General features: G+C 54.5%; 1 protein-coding gene across 5 annotated transcripts in view; it reads right to left on the bottom strand.

Annotated features, from left to right (window-relative positions):
• The window catches only part of VWCE (von Willebrand factor C and EGF domains), a 35,956-nt gene extending 11,448 nt beyond the window's left edge, over positions 1 to 24,508 (bottom strand). Inside the window, exons 1-19 of one of the 5 annotated variants that reach the window (XM_037838257.1) lie at positions 24,398 to 24,508; positions 21,751 to 21,865; positions 21,537 to 21,626; positions 21,101 to 21,229; positions 18,664 to 18,780; positions 16,599 to 16,715; positions 15,692 to 15,820; positions 13,771 to 14,204; positions 13,599 to 13,692; positions 9,986 to 10,068; positions 8,815 to 8,902; positions 6,659 to 6,744; positions 5,905 to 6,022; positions 5,330 to 5,415; positions 3,846 to 3,942; positions 2,015 to 2,097; positions 789 to 879; positions 624 to 706; positions 236 to 326 (exon numbers count right to left, since the gene is read on the bottom strand). In XM_037838257.1, the coding sequence (XP_037694185.1) occupies positions 236 to 326; positions 624 to 706; positions 789 to 879; positions 2,015 to 2,097; positions 3,846 to 3,942; positions 5,330 to 5,415; positions 5,905 to 6,022; positions 6,659 to 6,744; positions 8,815 to 8,902; positions 9,986 to 10,068; positions 13,599 to 13,692; positions 13,771 to 14,204; positions 15,692 to 15,820; positions 16,599 to 16,715; positions 18,664 to 18,780; positions 21,101 to 21,229; positions 21,537 to 21,626; positions 21,751 to 21,865; positions 24,398 to 24,508 (2,242 nt within the window). Of the gene's footprint in view, positions 1 to 235; positions 327 to 623; positions 707 to 788; positions 880 to 2,014; positions 2,098 to 3,845; positions 3,943 to 5,176; positions 5,416 to 5,904; positions 6,023 to 6,658; positions 6,745 to 8,814; positions 8,903 to 9,985; positions 10,069 to 13,598; positions 13,693 to 13,770; positions 14,745 to 15,691; positions 15,821 to 16,598; positions 16,716 to 16,861; positions 16,940 to 18,663; positions 18,781 to 21,100; positions 21,230 to 21,536; positions 21,627 to 21,750; positions 21,866 to 24,397 lie in introns of those variants that run through there. The other 4 variants (XM_037838252.1, XM_037838253.1, XM_037838254.1 and 1 more) reach the window with 4 other exon arrangements.
• Positions 24,509 to 24,712: the final 204 nt, after the last annotated feature.

Genomic DNA, 24,712 nt, shown 5'->3' with positions numbered 1-24,712 from the left:
AGAAAAGGAAGAAAGCAGAGGAAGACATTAGGGAAGGAGGTGTTAGATGCTATATCCTGGCGTGTCCTGAAGAGCGCTGGACCAGGGCCCGTGAGGCTGTGTGACCTCGGGCAAGCCACATGCCCTCTCTGAGCTGGTTTGCACATATCCAGCCCTCCGCAAGTTGTGTTTCTGGGGTTAAGGGCAAAGTGGAAGAAGGTGGTGGTGAAACCCAAGGAACCAGCAGCCTGCTTACCTGGGCAGGAGGAGCAGCAGTCCCTGAGGGGTGTGGAGGTGTCTACACAGTCCCGATGGCAGGGGACCTTCTCACAGCTCACCTCTCCCAGCTGGGGAAGCAGAAGGACAAACTAGAGGGAGCCCAGAGCTACGCCCTCAAGGACCTCTCACACCAGCAGCGGGACCCAAGGAAAGGTCAGGGGACAGCCCCCACCTGAATGCTTCTCACCCTGGGCTTCCATAAAGAGGGGTCAAAACCAAAGGTACACTGGCAGGCAATTTAGGGTGAAGCATGGCCGGAGGAGGATGGGTTTATGTTGGCTAAGGAGCTCCGTGTTTTACGAAGGGACAAAAGGCAAGAAGCAGCCCCCTGGCTGGGAGACTGCAGGTTCCCCGGCCCGGCTCACCTGGCAAGTGCACCAGGTGCAGGGCTCATCATCCAAGGTGAACACCTGGCCATTCGCCACCTTCCTTCCCTCGTAATTGCAGTCTGCAGAGGCAGAGGAGATGGGGCCCCGTGAGAGCCAAGGCCTACCTGGGAGCCTCGGGCATGGGGGGCTGGTCCCACTCACCTCGGCAGATGGGGCAGCACTCCCCATCTGGGTGGAAAGGATAGGTGCAGGTGATGGGGCAGTCTACAGGCGAGCAGGCCACGGAGCCCAGCTGCAGGACACAGAAAACACACAAGGCCCTTCGTTCGGGTGGCTGACGGATACTCTGGGAGGGCACAGGTCACAGAGCCACTGAGGGCCCTTCAAAGCCACCAACATCGGGGTGGCTGTTAACTTGATTAGGGTCTGCTTTGCCACTAGACTGGCAGCCCACAAGGGCAAGGGCCTGCCAGCATTCATCTGTTGACAGATACCTGTTGAACGGGTCTGTGAACTGCCCAGAAAAGGTGAGCCCTAAAAGCCCAGGAGAAAGAACAACCCAGAAGTGGAGGCTCCCCAAAGCAGGTGACAGTGAAGGCACAGGGCGAACGTGCAGTGGGTCACCTCAGGGCCCTAAGAGATGCTGAACCCAAGTTGCTCGATCTTTCTGCAGACCTCATCCCTCTTTGTGCACATCCCCAGCAGCAGCTCACTGGGGCCGCAGGACACACTCCTCACCTGCCCCCCACTGCCCGCAAAGAGGCTGTGTTGAGCATCAAACACTTTCAGTCTCACAACCGAGGATTCTGTTTGTCTTTCAAATACTGAATTATATTCTTAGCTAACGTGCTTTTTCAGACTGAGAGGCAGTATGGTTTACGGGGAGAAGTATGCACCCCAGGATCAGAATATTGAGATTCAACTCTTGCCTCTTCTGTTAACTAGTTGTGGGATCTTGAGCAAACAGCTTTGTCTCTCTGGGCCTCGGTTTTCTCATCTGGAAGATGGAGATAACAGTGGTCCCCACTTCATAGAATTCTTATGTGGCTTAGTTGAGTTCATGCATGTAAAGGGCAAGTGCTTGGTCATGCAAGTAGACTGAAAAGACTCCTATACAGAGCCCTGGGTTTGTGCTCCCCACCTCCACCCCCCTCAGCGACAATCCCTGGGCCACACTTTGTCCTACAAGGAGCCAGACCCCAAGACTCCTCCTGGTAAACGAGAAGCTGAGGACTTTTGTCTGCCCAGGTTAAAAATATTTATCTGGCTCTGACTAAGACCCGATCTGGGCAGGGCTGGCTGGACCATGAATGGGAAGTGACTCTTCTCTCCAAGGTCTCTGGGTTTTGCCTTTGGGACTCGGGGAGCTGATGTCAGTCCCTGGGGGTGCCCACAATAGACAGGGGTCAGGATTGGGTGGTCTGTACCAGGCAGATGCAGCTGAGACACGGGTCCAGCACAGATGGGAAGGTCTCGTTGTTGTAGAAGATTCTGCCCGTGTAGGTGCAGCCTGCCAGAGAGAACACGCGGTGAGCACCAGCCAAGGGAGTGATCGGTGACCAGGGCAAAGGTCGGAGGTTTATCTGTATAGCAAAGGTCAGGCCGTCCATCTCCCCAGAGCAGTCGCCCAGCGGGGTAGGGAGAGGGGTAGTAGTTAGGGAAGTGACAAAAACACACGTCTGGATCTAGTGCTGTCATTTTTGCACTGGATTCAGCAAAGGGATCAAGCAGATGCGGGAAATGCTCCCGGCCTTCAGGGTTCTCACCCCAGCGAGGGTGGGGAGCCTCCTCCTCTACCCCCTCCAGGCTGGATCATGTCAGAGGGCTTGAGGGAGGCCACCTTAGGGTGGGGGGCATCACAGTCACCTCTCTACCATCCTCTCTGTTCCCCCCCAACTCAGCCAAACCAGCCAGGGCCCAAAGCCCACCTCAAAGCCCACCCTGGCCATGACGTTGACCCCAGCTCTCCCCACCCTGTTTCCAGAGGCCCCCAGAGGCCCAAGCTGAACGCCACCCTGACTATGTATCACCCACTATGAAGTCTAAAAGCAGGTGGTGAAACAGTAAGGAAACATTGTATCAAGACAAAAAAGTATATATAATGGACACCTATTATGTTATTTCTCATCTAGATACATCTTATCAAGAAAAGAGACCAGAAGGACATACCATGCAGTTAACAGTGGTAATGGGCCCTGTGCTGGTTTGGATGTATTATGTCCCCAAAACGCCATTATGTCTGATGTAATCTTGTGTGGGCAGACTTATCAGTGTTGATTAGATTATAATTCTTTGAGTGTTTCTGTGGAGATGCGCCCCACCCAACAGTGAGTGATGACTCTGATTGGATAATTTCCACAGAAGTGTTACCCCACCCATTCAGGGTGGGTCTAAATTAAATCACTGGAGCCATATAAATGAGCTGACAAATAGAAGGAACTCAGTGCAGCTGTGAGTGACGTTTTGACGAGGAGCTACAGCCAGGAGGGATACTTTGAAGAACGCACAGAAGCTGAAAGAGTAGCTGCAGATGCGAGACATTTTGAAGACAGCCATTGAAAGCAGACTCTTACTCCGGAGAAGCTAAGGGAGGACAAACGCCCCAAGAGCAACTAAGAGTGACATTTTTGAGGAACTGCAGCCTAGAGAGGAACATCCTGGGAGAAAGCCATTTTGAAACCAGAACTTTGGAGCAGACACCAGCCACATGCCTTCCCAGCTAACAGAGGTTTTCCGGACACCATTGGCCATCCTCCAGTGAAGGTACCCTTTGTTGATGGACACTTTATGGCTTTAAAACTGTAACTTGGTAACCAAATAAACCCCCTTTTATAAAAGCCAATCCGTTTCTGGTGTTTTGCATTCTGGCAGCATTAGCAAACTAGAACAGGCCCCTTTTCATTTTTTCTATTTTTTTTCTTTGCTTTCTGGATTTTCTAAATTTTCCACAATAAAATGTTACTCTTGAAATAGGAGAAAAGCAAAAATTACTGTTACTCTTAAAAGACCAGAAACCAATTCCTTACTTGTTTCTCTCCACCTAAGCACTGTGTATCTTTATATCTGCTTACAGCACCCAAGCAGGGCCCACCTTGGGCAAGTTGCTCCACCTTTCTGAGCCTCAGTTTCCTCTTCTGTCAAATGGGGTTGCCCCACCAGGCAGGTGGGAGGATGACCTGAGATGAAGCTTGTGCAGCGCTGAGCCCGGACAGAGGGACCCCCACCCCAGGAACCCCCATGATGGGGGCAGGGAATTACCTGCAGAGCAGTCCGGGCAGCATTGCCCAGGGATCCGAATCGGGTGAGGGCAGGAGTCCACGCAGTCTGTCCTCTTGCAGCTCACCGAGCCATCTGCCTGAAGGAAGGTGGAACTTCACCAAGACCCATCTGCAACACCAGCCCCTACCTCCCACTCCTCACACCATCCATCCAGCCCCCCAAAAGAAAGGGCAACACTGCAAATAGGCCAAGCCTTGCCCTAGAGGGTGCTGTCATGCAGCCAGCAGGCAGCAAGTCCCTCCAAGAAAGGTGGGGTGAGTCTTCCAGAAAGGTTTCATGGATCAATGGCCTGGGGGGTTGGGGGATCAGGGCTGGGATTTGAGTCTCCATGGCTTCCTGTCCCTCTCGAGCAGCAGCCGACGGCAAGAGTACAACAGGTTGTGCCCTCACCCCCATCCAGATTCTTCTCTCGGCTTTTCCCTGAAACCCTGGCTCACCCCAAACCTATGGAGGGCAATAAAATCCTGTTTTTATAGAAAACGATTCCATCAGAAATGTCTATTTCAGAAGATGAAAGTGCCATACCAAAATTTTTTTATAAATAATTGGAATGTTTATGAGCCTTTCATGTTATTTCCTGATAGAATGAGAAACATTCCGATTCTTTTTAATTCCCTAAATTCAGGAGATTCTTTTTAATTCCCCCAAATTTAGGCAAAAAGGGGAAAAAAGCGTGGGGATGGACTTTCCTCCCGACTCTAATTCCAATTAAACATTCTAGAGCTTTGGGAGGGGAGGGTCTGAGGCTTTTCAGCAAATGGCACGTCAAAGGTACTTGGAGTCCTGCTTCTCTCGTCTGGGGATCAAAATGCAGATTCTGAGTCCAGAGACCTGAGCTGGGGCTTGAGGGTCTGTAGGACATGCTAAAGCAGCTGGTCTGGGGACCTCATTTTAAGAAAGTTCCAAGGGACTTAAAGCTCTTTTAAGACAGAAAGGAGTGTACCTGCACAGTACTTAAATGAGTAGAAAGAAATGTGTTTAAACAAAAAGCTCGGTAAGTAGCTATGTTTGCATTTCTTTCAATCTGACTCTAAAACTCCTGTACCTTCTACTTTTTGGTTTCTGACAGGATGAGGTCATATGATTCGTGTTAACAAAGAATACATTGGAATATCATAGAAATGGCCTGAACAACTGGGCATTGGTTGGACGTGGGGGGGGGGTCTCCCCCAGCTGTTCGCTTACCCATGCCCAAGAAAACCTATTAGGACCCCAGCCACCCCCTCCTGCCAGCAGCCCCCCGCACAAGCAAGCGTTCACACACAGTTCTTAAGGCAGACTGCCGAGCTCCGTTCTCCTGGAAAATCTACCGAGGACAGAAGAAAACTGGGTCCCAACCCTTGCAGGGAAAATGGCGCTTGAGAGCGTGGGAGCGAGACTGAGCCACAGGGGCAGGGGCCTGGCCCGGGGCAGAGGGGTCTCCTCCGGGTGAAGCAGCTGAAGGCACGCAGGTTGTCATTCACCTGGCAGACGCATAACTCACAGGGGTCACCAGGCGACCAGATCTGTCCAATCGGAAACTCAACCCCGTTGTCGTCAAGAGAGCAGCCTGGCCAGGGGACAGTGAGGGACAAAGGACAAGTGGGCAGACATGGCGAGGAGGGCCCTGAGGGTCTGCCATCCTACAGCACCCCCTACCGAGGGACTGAGGCGGGGGGAGGGTGGTACACGCACCACCTGCCGAATCCAGGGGCAGCCCCCACTGCCTGCCTGGCTTCCTTGTTTAGTGACTGTCACCTCCAAAGGTGAGCCTGGTATACCCACACACACACGGATACAGCTACGTATACAAAAAACACACACAGAGACACCTCCCCTACTCAAACACATGCACACACACGTGCACACAGATACAACTCACACATGCACACAAACACACATACACACCCAACTGACACACAAACATACACTGAGACACACACACACTCACGCAACTCACACAAACAGTCTTGGCAGGCGAAGCTCAGCTCCCCTCCTCGTGGGCATCCGAGACCCATGCTGGGTGCAGCCCTGGGGTGGCAGGGTTGGATGCCCTCACCTGTCATGGGCGTGGGCTCCCGGCAGGTGAAGCAGCACTGTCCTGGGCCCAGCCACCACTCCTCGCGGGGGCAGTCCAGCTCTGGACACGGCGTGAAGGAACATTCCACCTCCCCATTCTGAAAGACAGCCCAGGGGCCTGGGCCAGTGAGCCCGGCAGCTCCTGCTCCTGGGCAGCCTGAGGGCTGAAGAGGAGGCTACAGGCTGCCATCACCCCTCCTTCCCCTCAAGGAAAAGTGGCCCAGGAATCTCCAGGGAGATGGAGAGGAAGGAAAGGGGGAGTCCTGCAGTGGGGGGCCAGGGAGCAAGGCTGGGGGAGGGTCCCGGGAACTTGGCGGTGGGTGGCTGGAGCACCCCAGCTCCGGCCTGCACCAAATCTTACCCTCACTATGGCAATGCTCCCACCCAGGCTTGGCTTCCACTCCTGTCCCTCCAACCTACTCTCACCCTGCAGCCAGAGAACTTTCTCAAACACCAATCTGATCACAAAATTTCCCTGCTTAAAACCCTCAGGCAGCTTCACAAAGCCCAAGCCCCTCAGCCTGGCTGGTGAAGCCTTTCCCCGCTGAGCTTCAGGCAGAAGCTATGGGGGCCCCACCAAGAAGCCCTCCCCAAAGTACCACCCTTGGCCGTAGGAGCTCCCTCCTCCAGAGACGCTGGGATGGTTACCTCATCCCCCACTCCCTGGGGGGTAGAGGGACTCAGCCAATAACTGAACTGATGTGGGGGTGTCACAGCCCAGCCAGTCCCCCTACCTGGCAGACACAGGTGGTGCACTCGTCAGCACCCCCGCTGAACACAGCGCTGTCCGCATACCACCGGCCTTGGAAATAGCACCTCACTGCAGGGGAGAAAGAGACAAGCAGCTCGAGGTCTTTGGGCTGCAGCAGCTGAAGCAGAAAGGTTGACAAGAGTGGGGGGCCCAGGCAGCTAACACAACCCCCATGACCCTCCGCAGCACACTCCATACCAGGAACCCCAACCCTCAAACCCCAAGCCCCCCCCCCAAAAAAAAGTTATTATTTAAAAACTAACAGGGTGGTGATGTGGGACATGGATTCCAGGAATGATCCTGAGAGGGGGAGAGAATGCCTTTTTGACCAAAAGTGGGGGAAGAAGGGCAACAAAATAAGGTTTCAGTGGCTACGAGAATTCAAATAGAGTCCAGAAGCTATCCTGGAGGTTATTCCTATGTCAGCTTCACCTAGATATGCCAAATGACCACAATGTGATAAGCCCAAGTCAACAGTAGTCCTGAAAACCCTAAATACCTGGATCCCTATCTGAGACTCTACAAAAGTTTCACTAAGTTTATTCTTCAGAAACTTAAATCCTCCAGAGAACTCCTGTGCAAGCTAAGTTTCCAAACCCAGAGGCAATAGCCTCTTCAAGCACATCAACTAGATGTGTCCCCTTTCCCCATAAACTTGACACCCTTTTCAACATGATCATGTTAGGGTGGTCACTGCCTAGATATCCCTGAAGACTGAGGAAGTGATTAAACTAGAGGAAGGGGTAGCAACAGACAAGATGGAATTTAACAAAGGATTATGAATATTGAATCTCTATATAATAATGATCTTTTTCTTAGTTGCTAGAGTAGTAGACTAACTAGAAGGGAAGAACTGAAATGGTGAAATGTAATCCAGAGCATCCTTTGAAATTTGTTCTATAGCTACATATTAAACTGTAATTGAAAAGTTATCACCTTTTTGTTTATATGTTATATTTCACAATAAGGAAATAACTGAAACTGTGGAACTGTAACCTGTAACATTGTTTGAAATTTGCTCTCTAACTACTTGTTAAATTGCACTTGGAAAATTATCACTTCTATGTATATGTTATATTCTACAATAAAAAAATGATTAAAAAAAAAAAAAAAACTAGCAGGGAATGAGTTATATGTACCATAGGGCCCTTAACCAAGAAGACAGGGGAAGCCCCGTATAACTAAAGAGTGAGAGAAAAGAAGAAAATCCCAGACAAAGGCCCGGGGATGGGGCCACTCCCTGGAGGTGGTGAGGATTTAGTGAGAGCCTCTGATCCGAAGACGCCGCTATTGGTAAAAACAGCCCCCAAACCCGCCCTATGCCCACCCGCAGGCTGTGAGCAGAATGTAGGGCTTTGGTCAGGCTGCCCCAGTTCAAGTCCCAGCCAAACAATTCACTAGGGACTGACTTTAGTTGAGATACGTAAGCTCTCGAAGCTTCAGTTTTCTCATCTGTGCAATGGGCTTGATAACAGTACCTACCTCACCTATTCAAAATTACTTTTTAATTAAAAATAATATAATATTTAAAAGTTAAGATGAAATATTTTTAAAGTACACTGGCTTTGAAATCAGGTAGATTTGAGTTCAAGTTCTGCTCTATTACTAACTGGCTGTGTGTCTTTGGGGAGGTGACTTGACTTCTCTGAGCATCAGTTTCCACATCCATGAAACGGGGCTATGCACAGTCCTTCCTCAGAGAGGTGAGCAAAGGATCAAATGACAAGTGCTGGCAAGTGCTCCACAGAGCAAAGGGTGCAGAGTAGTCGGGGAGCCAGGTGGTGATGGGGTCATCTTGGGTAAAAGAACCCCATTTTTTAACAAAGGACCAGTCCTGGAGACGGCACCATGCCACAGTGGACTCCAACCCCTTCCCGCTTGCGCTGCTGGTGCCTCCCAAGACAGAGGGCTTGCTGGGCAGCAAGCACAGCCCAGCATCCAAACCACAGTGCATGCAGTACATGCTCAATAAAAAGGGGCAGTTTGAAATGCTTCACTTGATCTGAGTTTCTAGAGCAGAACCCAGTCTCCTCCCTCTCTCCTCCATTCACCCAGCTCCTAACCCAGACTCAAAAGTCACCCCTCCCCAGACAAAACACACACACAAGCAAAAAAGCAAAACTCCCAAGAGTCACTTTCCTGGCACACACATGCAGCAATCCAACTGTGGGGATCTCTGACAGGAGCCAGGAGGGCACTCGGGGGAGATACAGGACACATTTCCAGCCTGCAGAGGAGGCAAAAGACGGCAGTGGGTGCCGGGGGGCAGGGGTGGGACACAGCTCTGCTGACCCTGAGGCCCATCGAGGACCAGCTCATCCCCACCCTTATGGTTTCCGGCCTCAGGTTTCCTGCCCAAGATGAGAGCCGCCTAAAGAAGCCATCCATGAGCACAAGGAGGGGTCTGCACGGACCCACCCCCGAGGCTTTTGTGGTATGGTTTATCACCTCTCTGGCCTCTGAGATGGGCTGGAAACTGATGGTGCCCCCTCAGGGGCTGCAGAGGACTACGTGAAATGAATTTTAAGAGCTCCATAAAGGAAGAGCTCAGAAACAGCAGCTGGCAATACCCCTCCCAATCTGGCCCCGCTGCTTTCGCCATTGGAGTCTCTCTGAAGAGCTGGTCAGAGAGTGGCAGCAGGGTTGATGGACAGATCCCAGGCTTTAGTTGGACCCAGAAAGACCTCAGCTCTGCCACCTCCTAGACTCAGTCTTCTCATCTGTAAAATAGGGACAAGTAAAGCTGACCTTGAAGAGCACGCGGAGCCTTGGGTGAGGAAATAGATGGCAAGCACCCAGCCAGTGGCCAGCACAGAGTGGGTGCTCATAATTGAATACATGAGCCAGCCCCTGGCAGTGTCTGACACATAGTAGGGGCTTACTAACTTTGGAGGAGTGGGTTTGCTTACAGCAAAATACTCTTAAGGAGCTGGGTTTGGCAGTCGCTCCTCCCTCCCATATGTGGATACCTTCATTGTACCGGCAAATATTTTGCCTGGAGAAAAAACACAGCCTCCCCGGGTGGGAAGTTTCCGAGAGAGTTTCATCCCTTCCCTTCCTAAACAGATGGACCCTGTTTGCCTGCTGGCTCTTTTCTGCTCGGCAGAAGCCTTGCTGACTCCAAGGACCCAGGGCTTTGACATTTCCCCCAAGCTTTTAAATTCTAAAGGTTCCAACCAAAACGCACCACCTGTGAACTCTCCCTCCATTTGAGGAGCTCCCCTTTAACATCCGGTCTCTTGTCCTTTCCCTAAAACCTCCAAAGGTTAAGGAAACACCCACGAGGCTTTAGGGACCTTGTGATGCTTACCAGGCAGACACAGACAGTGCAGTTCTCATTGGGAGGTGAAAACACATCACCTTCAGCTCGGACGACGCCACTGTGAAAACAGCCTTTGAAAGACAAACAGGAGGTCGAGGCATCAGACCTCTTCAAAGAAGAGGAAACTTGAGTTCTTATTACTTTTCCAGGCAAAACTCACCTGGAATCTTCTCTCACTGCCCTGGGTGCCCCAGGAGTGGCAGATCCAGGGATCTTGCACTGTGTGTGGTCCTAGGACCCCTGGGGAACCACCCAGGAGACAGCTGCAAAGGATCATTCATGTCTGATAACCACGTCTTGAAGGCACAGCATTTTATTCCAATAAGGCAGTATGGGGCCAGGGAAAGGGGGCCAGACAGCCCTGGGTTCAATACCTCACCTGCCGCTTCAATTACCTGAGTGGCCACGGATACGTCACTTAACCTCTCTGGGACTCAGGTGCCTTCAGTGGAAAATGGAAATGCCACCATGTGCCCTGCAGGGGACTTGGAAGGATCTATGACCTTGGGTGCAAAGTATCTAGTACTTCCCATTTAGGGCTGGGGTACACAGTAAAGGCCCAGAGTTACTGTCAGGAAAATAAGTGCAGTTTCACTTTAACCCTCGGGAAGAGTTTTTAACTGAATAAATTTACAATGTAGAAAAACAACCCCTTAAGAACAAGTGCCTCCACTGAGGGTTCAGAAGTCTTGTCACCGTGCTCAGAAGGTAACCTTTCACACATCAAGAAATAGGGGGCAGGGGGTGCATTGTGGGGGGCATCGCAATGAGTGGGGAGCCCAAGAAGCATTTGTTAGGTGAGCCCCGGCAGAGGAGACATCCTACGGAGCTCAGGGCAGTTCTGCCCAAGGGAGAGCTGTCCTCATCCAAACTCCCAGGACACCCTGCTGGGGAGTGTCCATGTCCAGCTGACAAGAACTGGAGGGGGACAGCCTGGTGGTTCCACCGCCCGAGCTCCAGGGCTGCCCGTGGCTCTGCAACCCACACAAGTCATTTAGCCACATGGAGTCCCCACACACTGAATTACAGGGCTCGGCAATGCCCGTTTCACGTGCACGTCAGATACCCAACACAGGATCTGGCCCAAAGCCATGCTGACAAATGATATGCTGCCTGCACCTCTTCTAGGAAAGTTTGAGGGTTGTTGCTCAGATGCTCTTGAACTTATGAATCCCTTTGCCCTAGATCCAGGCAACCCCAAACCAAAAAATGGGGTCCTCGCTCTCCTGTTGCTGTTGGCTCCCTCTGGGGTAGGGCCGTCAGCTGTCTCCAAACCCTAGGGATGAGGAAACCCCGCAGAAGTTTCCCACACAGGGAGGGGACAGCAGCAGACACAAGAGAAGAATCCTGTCCTCTATCGCAAACCCAATCCCCATCAGCAAGCCCAACAGCCAGACAGAATGCTTTCAAATTTAGATGGGATGGAGTCTCTTTCCAGCTTAAAACCCCCAAGCGGCTCCCAAAAAAAGGCTCTCCCTGCTCTGGTTCCCACCGGCTTCTCCAGTGCCCCCTTGTGCCATTATCACCCGCCTCCGTGCTCCACCCACACCAGCCCCCTCCCTGCTCCTTTCCCATCTCAGCGCCTCCAGCTGTGCTGTTCCTTATACCCAGAAAACCCTTCCCCCAGTTCTCCAACAGGGGGCTCCTGCAAATCCTTCTGGGTTCAGCTCAGATGGGTTTCTCTGACCACTCTCTAAGTGGGTCCCCACTTTACGCTCTACCCCGTCCATTCCTTCACAGCACCTAAGGTAAAGTGTAATTACAGACCGTGCTTGACAGCTGGTTTACTTTTTATTGTGCATCTCTCTTATGAGATTACAAACTCCATGAGGGTGGGGGAAGGGTCTATTTAATTCATCAATGATTAGCCAGAGCTTGGCACAGAGCACTCAGAAGCTGCATAAAACCTGTTCATTGCAAGAATGGAGGCTGGTTCTGTGTAACCCCAGATCTCTCTTGAATCCGATGGCTTCTGCCCATCTCAGAGGCCACTTGTCCTCTCTCACTTGCACCGTTGCCACAGCCTCCCAGGTGGCCTCCCTGCCTCTGGTCTGCCCTCTACAATCCAGGGTGACCCTTCAAAACACAAGCCCGGCCATCTCACGGCCCTACCTATCCTACAGAAGCCCCTCCTGCAGCTGACCCCTCTGCTTCATCTCCCTATGTCCCCACCCCACCCCAACCCTGCTGCAGATCCCGGAGCAGGCTCAGGCTTTTGCACATATCGATCTCTCTGCCCGGAATGCTCAGGCCACACCCTCACCCCCCTTTATCTGATTAACTTAGCCTTCCTGTCTGGATTTCGACACACTCTCTCTGGGAGGCTTCCCTGCCCCTCTGGAGTCTGGGCTCACATTCTCCCACTGCTCCCCAGCTCACAACACCAATGCAGATTACAGAGCAGCCGTATCCTCATTACCTCCTTCCCTGTCTGTCTCGGCCATCGGACGTGGAGCTCTTTGAGGACGAGGACTGTGTCTTGTTCCCATTTATGTCCCCTGGACCTAGCCCAGGGATTAACATACAGTAGCCACTCATAAATGTTTCATTCATTAAGTCATTAATTCAGCAGCTTCTGTATGCCAGGCACCATGTTCTAGAAAAGCCACACTATGCCAAAAGACACAGGCCCCTTCCCTCATGGAGCTTACAGTGTAATAACTGCAGAAATAAATGCAAAATCACAAACGTGATTTTGTACTATAAAGAGGAGATGCCCTATGGGAATGGGCCTATGAAAATGGGGGACAGCAAAAGGTTGGCTGGAGAAATAACAAGTGAGCTGAGATTTAAAGGAAAAGTAAGTGTCAAGAAGACTCAAACACACGTTCAAAAGACCCAAATACGTGTTCAAAGGCCCTGGGGCAGGACAGAAAGTACTGGCAAACAGAGAAGCCTAGATAGGCCCAGTTCAGAGATCAAGATAGGGAAGGTGAGGGTGGAGAGGTATGTAGGGCCAAACCCTAAAAAAGGGCTCAAATTCTACTCTCAGGCCCCACCCTAGACCCACTGATTAGGAATCTGCATTTTAACAAGAGCCCCAGTGATTCATGTGCAGAATAAAGTTCAAGTGCTCTATCAAAGTCCTGTCAAGGATTTTGGATCTTTATCCTAGTCACAATGGGAAGCAAATGAAAAACCATAAGCAGGTTATGGGAGGGAATTGGAAAGGGGGCAGAATTTAGAAATGATCACTTTTCTGGCTGCAGAACAGAAAAACATTGGGGTGGGGGAACGATTTGGAGAGATACATTGAATGAATGAATAAATGAATAAATGAAACTCAAAAAGGATCCCCAGAACATCAAGGGTTCCCCTTGAGGGCTATCACAGCATAGAATGTGTATGTCAAAGTGTGGCCCCTGGACCAGCACATCCAGCATCACCTGGTAACTTGTAAGGCAAATTCTCAGGCCCCACCCCAGACCTGCTAATCAGAAACTCTGGGGGTGGGGCCCAGCAATCTGTGGTTTAAGCCTTCCAGATGATTCTGATGTGCACTAAAGTTTGAGAACCAGCCTTTCAGCTGCAGGAGGGCTGGGGGAAGGGAAGAGGCAGGGCTGCGTGGGGGCTCCTGGGCTCCCCTGGCACCAGCTCTCACCTGTACATGACGGGCAGCACCCCCCATCTCTGGAGGGAATCGGGTGGGAACAAGCAGCTTCACATGTCACCTCCGCACAGGCCACCACCCCGTCCTGGAAGCAGAAGTGGGGATTACGGCCATCACAAGGCCCCCAACAAGCAGGGCAGCCCCGGAGACCCTTCACACCCACCTCACACCAGCACTGGGAACACCCGGGCTCGGTCCAGCGGCTTCCGGACTCATGTGTGGCTCCCTGGTACCAGCAGTGAGAGAGCCCTGGTGCCAGTCGTGTGGCCTCGGGCTCCCTGGGCGAGGATGGGGTCACCACTGCCTCCCCCTGGAGGAAGGAGGGAGGCCAGAGGCTCCCCAGCAGGGAAGCACTAGGCATTGGGGGGGCCACTGGGGTAGCGGGCAGCCGGGTCGGAGCAGAGGGAGAAGACGCAGGCAATGCCCGGGTGGGAGATGGCAGACGGGTGCTCTTGACTCCAGTGGGGGGCCCTGGGGCCCTGGACGGAGGGCTGTGTCCTGGGGAGAGGGCAGGCCGGCCCACCTCCGGAAGCAGCAGGAGCATCTTGGGGGGGTGCTGTAGGATGGCCGACGGGGCCAGCATGGCTTTGGGAAAAGCTGCAATGGAAGCACAGAGGTCTCTTGAGGGAGGGCAGGGGCAGGAGGTGAGAGTCGGGGACGGGGTCTCAGCTCCACCACCATGAGTCACCAAATGGCTCTGGGCCGGCTTCTTCACTAACATAAAGGAGCCGATCCCACCAGTCTGACCCCCAACCTGCTGAGGCTCTGGAGATGATCACATGAGGACACTGAAGGAAAAGTACTGAATGAGCAGGAGACGGCCAAGGTGACGCTGAGGGTCTTGAGGACTCAAGATGCTGCAAAATCAGGTTCCTCCCTTCCTCGCAGGCCACAGCGGGGATGTAAGTCATCCTGAGTCAGGCAGACCTACTCTAACCCCTCAGGGATTCCTCCTGGGGGTGGCCCAGCCCCACTCCTACGCCTGGCCGGTGGGGAACGTGTACTGGGCACCTCTTCCCGGATGTGGTTTCCCTGGAGGGGACTCTGAGGCTCGGGAGGAAGGGCCAGCCCAGGGTGCTCTCCAGCCTGGACAGACAGGCCAGCTTCCAAGATGCACATGCACACACACACACACACACACACACACACTCACACACACACAGGAAGAAGACAGGGCATTTTGTCCTGCACTTAGAGACCTATTGCCCAACCATCTTAAAGATGGAGAGGGAGGAGCAGAAAAACTAAGAGGGGATGAGGAGGCAGGCATGGGGTGGGGACGAGAGCCGGGGAAGAAAGGCTGGGGCTAAGAGCGTGGAATAAAGATGGTGAGCTCAGCGGCCACCAACGGGAAGCTGGACACCTCCCGGGAGATCCGTGCCGTGGGAAGCGACGGGGAAAGAAAGGAGTAGCATTCTCCAAGCTGACATGGAAAGATCTCCACGACACGCCGCTAGAAAAGGGGAGTTTCCTGGAACTGTCGCCTCCGTCATTCACAGCACAGAACGCCTCTGCTGGTTTCCACACTTTTAGAGCCCGGAGGAGGGCCTGACTCCCGGGGGTCTCTGGAAGCCGGGGCTCCCGGGCGTCCTAGGTCACAGGCTCCTCTATCGTTTTGCTTTAGGTGCTGTCTTGTTTTCCTTCTACTATTCAGGGGAAGGAGAAAGCGAGGAAGACGGGGTGAGGGCGGGGAGTGTTGGAAATAAGCGACGTGAAAAAGAGAGGAAGAATGGATGATGAAGCAAGACTGGGGCTGGGAGGGCGGGGCCTAGCGCCAGGGGGTGGGGTCTGGGAGTGAGTGGCAGGCCCGGGGGTGGGGCCTGGCGCTGGGAGGGCAGGGCCGAGCTCTGCGGGGGCGCGGCCTGGAGGTGGGGGCGTGGCTAGCTCCGGGGGCGTGGCCTAGGTGGTGGGAGGGGTCTGACGCTAAGAGGGCGGGGTATGGGGGGAGAGCGGCAGGCCCGGGGGCGGGGCCTGGAGATGGCTGGGCTATGGTGGCTCTGGGGGCGTGGCCTGGAGGTGGGTGGGAGGGACCAGGCGCTGAGAGGGCGGGGCCTGGGGATGGCAGAGCGGGGTCCCACGCTCACCTTCGCAGGACACTCGGTCAGCTCGGAGCCGGAAACCAGGTCGACACGTGCACAGGAAACTGCCCACGGTGTTCTGGCAGGAATGGTGACAGACTCGCCTCTCCAGCGGCCGGCGACACTCGTTTACATCTGAGGGAGAGTCTCGCTGAGGCCGCCTCCAGGTGACTTTATCTAAGCTGCAGAACCTTCTCCTTCCATCCTTTGTCTCCAAAGTCTGGGGGAGTTTCTCTGCCGTGTACTTAAGGGATGTGACTCAGTTGGCTGGAAGCGCGACTCAAATCCAGCGCTAGATCCCCTGGAGGGTTCATACAGCCAGTAGGCATTTAACAACCGCCCTCCCTGCCCAGCTCTCTGCACAATGATTAAGGGCTGACTGGTGAGGATGAGCGCCTCCCGGAATCTCTTCTACCATCTCACATGTCCAGCTTTTGGGTGGTGCGGCCCCTTCTGGAAAAGGGTGCAAAAATCCCTGCACTATTCAATTGAGGCTCGAGAACAAAACCTAACTCTGCTAGAAACCAGGCCTTTTTTTCAGGCCCAGGGGACCCCACCTTCAACCCATGAGCCAAGCTCAAGCCAAACATGTTAATCCCTTTCTGGAAGTTTCTGCTACTGGACTGAGAAAACAGGGGCCTCCTTCTAAACCAGAGGAACCAGGACATAATGTGCTCTTTTTTCCCAGGGGAGGAGAGGTGGCCAAGAAAATGGATGAGCAGAGAGGAAACCTTGGGGTGTTTCTGTGAGGAAGAGAAACACATCAGGGTGAAAAGTAGCATGCACTCGGGAAGAGTCCAAGGCAAGGGTCTTCAAGGAGGAGCCACGCTAACCCCTAGAAAGGTCAGGCTCGGAGCAGAGGGCTCCAGGGGGTCCCAGGGAAAGCTGGTCCTCCCAGTCCTCACCTACTCACCTACACAGGAGTGCCGGTTCCCGTGGAGGTGGAAGCCAGTTCTACAGGAACACCTGTAGCTGCCGATGCTGTTCTTGCATCTCTGCTGACAGGGGCTCCCTAGACATTCGTCAGCGTCTGGAAGGGAGAAGGACAAGCTGGAGCCCATTTTCCCATGGAGTTTTGGAAATTTGTGATTGCCTTTTCCCCTCCCACTACCATTTCTGACTGCAGTCAGGGCTGTGAGGGACCATCTTAACCCCTCTCTCCTCCTCATCACCCACATTCAATCCAGCGACTCCTAAAAATCCCCTGGACCAGCCCACTTCTCTCCATCTCTGCCATAACGGCCCAGGCCACCTTCATCTCTAGTCTGGAGAACAGCAATGGTCTCCTGAATATTTTCCTATCTGTACTTATGCTCCTTGCAAGTCATCTTCTACACAGCCTCCAGGATGACATGACCGAAGGGCACCTCTTATCAGTCCACTCCCTGCACAAAACCTCTCTCTGGCTCCCACAGCCCCTAGGATCAGGCACCAACGCTGTACCTTCACTCATGAACCCTCTAAATGTGGCCCCTGGCTGCCTTTTCCACTTCCTTTCCTGTCCTTCGCCTTCACTCTGGCTTAAATCCAAATGCATGGTATCTGGCTGGAAAACTCCTATTTATACATCAAAAGTTAGCTTCTAGAGCACCTCCCCTGTAAAAGCTTCCCCACATCATTATTTGAGACTGTGAAAAACTAGAAATAATCTACATATTCATCAAAAAGAGAAAAGTTAACAAACTATGGAATATTCCCTCTGCAAAGTAGCCACGTAGCACGTAAAAAGAACCAGGCAGGTCTATCTACTTTGACATGAAGAGATCTTCGAGAACTAGTGTTGAGGGGGGAGAACAAGAAGAGGAACTGCTGGGGTTCAAATCCCAGCTCTAACATGACCTTGGGTGAGTTAATTAGTTACTTTAAGCCTCAGTGTTCCTTTCAGGAAAATTGAAAGAAACGGTATCAACTTCATAGGATGATTTTGAGGATTAAATGAGAAAATGCATGTAAAATACTTAGCAGGGCGCCTGGAACGCAAGGGTTCAGAGACTGCTATTTGTCTCTCTATTGCATCTCTGTAACCGTGTGTGTATCAAGTATGCACTTTGGAGAGGCAGGAAGGGCCCCCCTCAGATCCCCATCTGGCTTATTCTAGGGAGAGCAGAGGGCAGGGATGACAGGGGAGGGGGCCCAGGGCTATCGCCATGGCTTTAAACCCTTTTCACATAATTCATAAAAATTTCAAACACACACAACATAATACAACAGTTCCGGGGGGCCTTTTGTCTGATCTACCTTGTGTAATTGAGAATGTTTCCTTATACAACTTGTGCAAATAAAAGTCATTTTTAAAGAAGGAATAGTTATTTTTAAAAGCTGTCTCTTGCCCTGCTCAGTTAGAGGAGTGATTCCTTTCTCCCCTGGGATCCTAAAGCCCTTCTACCTCCTCCCGCCCCCACCCCCCCGGATTTGCCCTTCCTCTCCCCACCACTCTGGAGGGCAGGAAAATATCTTACTCCCTGTGCATCTCCAGAGCACGGCGGGGGAATGAATGAATGCAGTGAATAAATGACTCCATTCCATGGTCCCCATGGACGTGCTCGCAGTCCGGTTCCCTCCGGGGCCTCCCTCATCTCAGAGGCTTCCTTCCCCCAGTTAGTCTGCTTCACTCTGCCTCTGTCCTTTCCTTCCCCTGGGCCGCGCCTTCTGACCGGTCCCTCCATCCCGCAAAAGCAGCTGCTGTTTTTAGCAAGTCATGATTGGGACAAGGGCCCGGGAGTCAGACCAGCCGGGATTCAAACCCTGACTCCACCACTTACCCAGGGAAGGGCTCTGGACAAGCCTCAAGAGCTTCAGAGGCCTCAGTTTCCTCATCAGTAAAATGGGGATGATGATAGCATTCCCCCCTCAACCCAGAGGGAGGGCTGAGGCAGAGGGTAAATGCAGTAATGCGCGGGGAGCCCGGGCAGCTGGGCCCCGCGTGGCTGAGGTTGGATGTTCTGCTGGAGCGGCTGCCCCCCATCCCGTCCGCTCACCTTGGCAACTGTGGCGGTCAGCAGACAGCTGCAGGCCCGGTCCACACTCACACACAAACCCGCCTTCCGTGTTCACACAGTGACCCTCGCAAGAGGAGCTTAAGCATTCATCAATGTCTGGGGGGAGAAAAAACACCCCTTGCACGGCCCACCCTGAAAGGGATCGTGGTGCTGGGAGAAAAGACAACCCCAGGCGGAACCCAGACCCAGGCCAGGTGAGGCAAACCCACCCCACCCCAGGAAGAAAGACCAGGAAAGTCATCTGGCTGGGAGAGAACCCCTGGAAAATGAGTCCGAGGAGCCAGGCCCCACCTTGGACCCCACGCAGAAGGGGGTGACAGACAGGATGGCTCATGAAGCCTTCTAATGGCTCCACCCATGGGGCTCCCCAGAAGGGAAGGGAGTGGTGGGGAGGTCGACTCACTCCCTAAGTGTTTATTGAGCACCGACTATATGCAGCAGACCCCGAGAGAGACCATTGAGGACACAAATAGGTCTAAGACAGACCTGACTTTCCAGACGTTGACAGCCTGATGACACGAGAGCCAGGACACACCCCACAGGAGGCCAGCGTGGGCTAGGGGTGACAGATGCCCAGGCCAGAGGCTGGCCGCTCGGGCATGGCCAAGAGGGAGCAACGGGGGCGGGCTGCCCCAGGAGAAAGAGGCTGAGGAGCCAGCAGGCAATGGCTGGTGCCCCATCTGGCTGAGGGTTGGGGCTGCTGCTGGGACAGTGGGGGACAGGGCTGGAGGGTAGCACCCTCAACACTAGACAGAGGAGGCCAGACTTTGTTCTGAGACCAAGGGAGTGAGTTCTGGGAGAGTTCTGCCCAGGTTGGGGTGCCTTGATCCAAGTTCTACTTTAGGAAAGCTAACCTGGTGAGATATCCAGGCCTGGGGGGTGAGGGGGCTGGGAAAGGGGACTCCGCAAATCCTGTCTCGTGGCCTACCTTCCCCCACCTAACAACAGAGCCAGCTCTGCTCATTCCGGGCTGCACCGGAGTCTCCCACCCCTACCCACAGGCCCACTGGATACCCCTCTCCTGACCCGCTTGCTCAGTCCCCTTGCTTTCTCTACCTCGTGTCTGCTCACTCCTCCCACCTTCAAGCCCATGCCCACCACCTCCAAGAAGTCCTCCCAGACTAACCCCATCCCACTCGGATCCCTCGTGGCCGCGGCCAGTGCCGCCCTGCCCTATGCTCGCTTTGACATTTTTCTTGGGATTCTCCTTGGTGCAGCTAGACTCTACAACAAGAAGGATGGGCAGAAAGGCCTCCACGGTGAAAGATACTGAGGGGAAGACCAAGTGCTTCGACCTTCTGAGGGGGGTTGATCGACGGGCACCAGGACTTCCTTAGTAAATGCCCTTTGACCTGATAGTTCCGCTTCTGGGAAATAATCAGAGGTGCTGACAAGAAGCCTCTTTACTGCAGTATTATTTCAAGTAGTGGAACATTGCCAACAGCCTGAGTGACAGCTCACAGGGAACTAGGTGTTTAAATTACAGCAGCTGCATGATGCAGCCATTAAAAATTGCTTTGAGGCATATCTAGTGTTAAAATACAAAATTAAGTGAGGAAAACAATGAACAGAAGCTATATGTAAGGTCTGATCCCAATTTTGTAAAACACACACATGAACGTGCATGCCTTCACATACATATCTATACATGTCTGCACACTCACAAAGACACACATACACAAACCAGGGAAAAAGGATGAAAAATAATTTCAACATTTTAGTAACAAGGATCTCTGGTTTGGGACTTCTGGGGCATGTTTATTTTCATCTTTCCTCCTTTCTTTTGTTTTCCAAATGGTCTAAAATGAGTTATCTCTTACGTTTATATTTGGGGACAGACATTATTTTGCCAAAAAAAGTTAAAACTCCAAAAAAGGCATTTCAACTCTCTGGAAAGTTAGGCAAAGAAACTGGTTGCTGGGGCTGCCTTTGGGGAAGGTAACAGACTTTGCCTGCAGGAAGTTTTTTTCTTTAAATCAAGAACAAATAATACTTTTACAAAATAATTGTTGAGTTTTGCTTTCCCTTCTTCCCCTCATCTTTCAAATGTCACTTTCCCAGGGGCGACTTCCCTCATCAACACACCCCCTTGCCTGTCTGGGTGACGTGGCCATTCTGTGGACCCCAACACCTCGAACCCCCCAGTCATGGTCCCCGTTGCACGGGACAGCTCTTGCCTGTTCCTTGCCTCCCCCACATCCAGAAGCTCCGCAACTGCTGTTAGGGACTAGCTCAGTCCCTGCCCATAATAGGCGTTCAATAAACATTTGTGATCAGAAGTGATGGGCTTTCCTCTGTTCCGATGCTTCCCTGCCTCCCTCCTGGCTCCAGAGACCATCCTGGCAGGACACGGAGGAGGAGACGGAACTGGCTCTCCTCCCCCCACCCCATCCCCTACCACTCCTGGGCCTCTCACCTGTACACCTGATGCCAACCGCTGTCTCTGTCATCGAGAAGCCCACAGGGCACACTCGGGCCACCTCCTGACAGCCGCCGTGGTTACAGGTAAGGTCACAGCCGTACTCCCCGCAGGAACCGTGGGCTGCTAGAACAGGCAGAACACCTGCAAGTGCGCCCCATGCGCGCCGCAGTCCCCGCCGCCCCTCCCCACCACCGGGGCTGCTCCTGAGTTCTGTTGGAAGGGCGGCTTGGGAGGCAAACAGGCCCTGGACAAGTCACTAACTTCCGTGCCTTGGTTTGTTCATCTATAAAATGGAAATGACAAGGCCTGCCTAATAGGGTTGTTTGCAGGTGACATGATAGGACACACCTCAAGCGCCCAGGGCCTGGCACATGACGTCAATCAATGTTAACACAGTTGTTCCCATCAGCCCTTGCCCGGCCCCAGTTACCTGGGCAGGTGGCCCTTTGCTCTCCATCCTGGCATGAGCAGACGTTGGGAGCGACGCAGATGCCACTCCCACAGCCGAAGGAGCAGAGGGCTGAGAGGAGAAATGAGGGTGAGGGTGTGGGGGCTGGGGTCTCCCCATTTGCCCCTCAGGCCGGCCCAGGGACTGAGCGCTGGTGATGCACACTGCCACTGGAGGAGGCTTAGGGAACACTTACGCAGGGTGCAGTGCCCACTGCCCACGGAGGGTGCCCAGCCAGGGCAGCAGCCGCTCCCAAACCCCGAGAGGCAGACGTGGGGGCCCAGACGGCGTCTGCAAGAGAGGAGAGAGCACTTTCCACGTGCTGTCCTGGGGGAGGGATTGGTCCACAGGGCAGCGAGAACATCCCAGCCTTCTTTAAGCCAGTCAACAGTTATCAAGACCCCCTGGAGGGGCAATGGGATGTTTCGGAAGAAAAATGACCCAGACAGCCTCTCCTGGGAAGCAGAATAAACACAAAAGTGTGCAAGAACAGAGCCGCTTCCTACAGAAGCCTGCCCTGGGAACACAGAGTGGCCAGAGAAAGGGGCGTCGGAGCTGAGGGGGAAAGACTGTGATGGATGAAGAGCTGGCACGGCTGCCCCAGGACCTTTGCACATGCAGGTCCCTCCTTCCGGAAGGCTCTCCCCAGGCACACACCGGCTCCCTCCCTCATCTCACCTCTGCTCACATGTCCCCTCCTCAGAGAGACTTTTCTTGAACACTCTTCCTCTGCCTCTTAACACATCTTGTAACGTTAATTACCAATTAATTTGTTGATACGTTCCTTGTCTGTCTCCTCCACCATCCCCCGAGGACAAGTGTTTCATCTTCCTTGTCACAGCAGCCCCTAGAGCAGTGCCTCACACATATAGGTGCTCAAAAAATGAGGGAAAGGTTGAGAAGGAAGGAGGAGGAAGGGCACCCTTGGAGGGCACCAGCATAGGTGATGTGGGAGGGGACATGCCCAAAGCTGGAGGCAAGGGGGTCTGCTCAACTGGTACAGAGTCCACAGCTGGATCCACTGTCCAGAAGGGCAGAAAGCCGGAGGTGCATCCACCTGTGTGCCCAATGCTGGGCGAGGCACAAGCTGCTGTCCCCACCCTCAAGGGTCCTGGGCAGACAAAGAACCAGGTGACAACAACACAGGGTGACAACTGCCACAACCAGAGGGACTAAGGAGGCCTGAGAGGGTTTGGGGTGCTTTCCTGGAAGGGCAGCAACTATGCTGCTGTGGGAGAGAGGAGCAGAGGCGGCCAGTCGAAGGCAAGGAGGGGAGAGGGTGGGCCAGGCAGAGGGACAGCCCGCGCACAGGCCTGGAGGGGACAGCCCAGGGCCATGACTGGTTCTGGTGACTGTGCCGGGCAGAGGGTGATGACCTCCAGTCTGGTTTGAATGGAGAACCCTAGTGCAACAGAGTAGGGACACGAACAGCCTCCCCAACTCTGCTCCACCTGTGTTCCAAGGCGGATGGGAACAGCATTTAGCCAGGGGGTCAGTTTGCTGAGCACTTGCTCTGTGCTGGGCCCAGGGCCGGGCACGGGGGGGCACAGACGGACGTGTCAGATGTGCACCTGCTCCAGGGGAGAACAGTCTGGTGGGGAAGTGGATATTGAGAAGGTAATTTCAAATGTGACAAGTATTCTGGAATGGGATGCTCCAGATGGATGCCCTGGCAGGACAGAAAAGTCTGCAGAAAACTGTCTCTCCAAAGGCCTTTTTTCCTTTCTGATGTCGTCACAGTAAAAGGGGCTTTCTGGGCCTGGGGGAGGCCTGGCAATGATGTCACACCCAGCCCCCTTGCTGGAGCAGCCTGGGAGGGAGGGATCAGCAGCTCCCGCCCCTCAGACCGGACTAATGAGACAGACCCCTGAAAGGGACAGGCGGTGCCACCAAAGTTCAGACGAAGGATGCCGGGAGAGGCTGGTGGAGCCGCGCTCTCCGGTGGGCCGAGGCCGAGCGCCCGCCGGAGCGTCCCAGGGAGTCCCCTAGGGCGGGCAGCTCCGGGAGACAGGTGGCAAGGCAGGCTCTGAAACGCCGCGGAGCCAGGCCGCGCTCTGAGCAGGAACTGGCGGTGGCCGCGGAACGCACGTGCGAGCAGCGAGCCCGGCGCGCCGGCCCCCGATGCGCGCCCCCCGGAGGAGCGTGGCCGCGGGCCAGGCCGCCGGCTGACAGCGTGTTCCCTCGCCCGGAGCATCACGCACACACGCGCTCGGCGCCGCGGCGGCCGGGCCTCCCGCGGGGGAAACACGTGCAGCGGGCGGCATCCATCGGGAAAGACAACCCGGGGGTACCCCCCAGCCCCCGCCCGCGCGCACACCCGGCGGAAACCGGAACCCAACCCGGAGAGATCCCCGCGGATCCCAGATCCACGGTGGATGCGCCCCCAGTCCCAAAGCGGCCGGCTCAGCCGAGGAGACCAGTCGAGGAGACCGGGCACTGTCAAGGCAGGGGGTGACCGGCACGAGGGGGAGCGAACGCCAACCAGTCCGGAGACCAGGAGGCACGTCCCAGCCTCCCCTCGCTAGGGGTCGGCGCTCCGGGGCAGACGCAGATGTGCTCACCCTGCGTCTGGCTTTCTGTCCCCGTCCCCCAGCCCTGTCTGGGAGCCCCCAGATCCCAGCCAGGACAACCCTCGGCAGTGGCGCAGAACGGGTACCAGCCTTGGGGCATAAGTTGCTGTCTCTTTGTCCGGACCCCCCTGGGCCGCGCCCGCGAGCGGACAGAGTCCCAGGCGGAGTCCCAGCCCGCGGCTGCGGGCGACTCGGGGGCGCCTTTCTGCGCCTCTCCACTCCACGCCGGTAGCGCCGTCGCGGCGGGGCCCGGGAGGGCGCGGGGGCGCTGACCTTTCGGCCCGCGAAGTGCCCGGGAGGCTTCCTCCCGGTGTAGCCTCGGGCCGGGGCTCCCGGCAGCAGGAGCGCGGCGCAGGCGGCCCGGAGGAGCAGTCGGACCCACATGACCGGCGGCGGCGGGTCCCCCCGGCTCGGCTTGGCTCCGGCGCCGCACGCGGGGGAGGGGGCTGCTGGCCCTCGCCCCTCCTCCGGGCGCCGCGGGGAGCGAACCAGCGAGCCCCGAGCTGGCACGCGGAGCCGAGCAGGGGGGCTGGGGACGCCAAGGAGGAGGGGCCGGGGGCCGCGAGGGAACACGGTGGACGGCTGGGG

This window comes from Choloepus didactylus, chromosome 6 (assembly GCF_015220235.1).
Source record: "Choloepus didactylus isolate mChoDid1 chromosome 6, mChoDid1.pri, whole genome shotgun sequence".
NCBI classification, from domain to species: Eukaryota; Metazoa; Chordata; class Mammalia; order Pilosa; family Megalonychidae; genus Choloepus; species Choloepus didactylus.
Note: the sequence above shows the minus strand (reverse complement) of the source record. Positions and strands in the feature narration are given on the sequence as shown.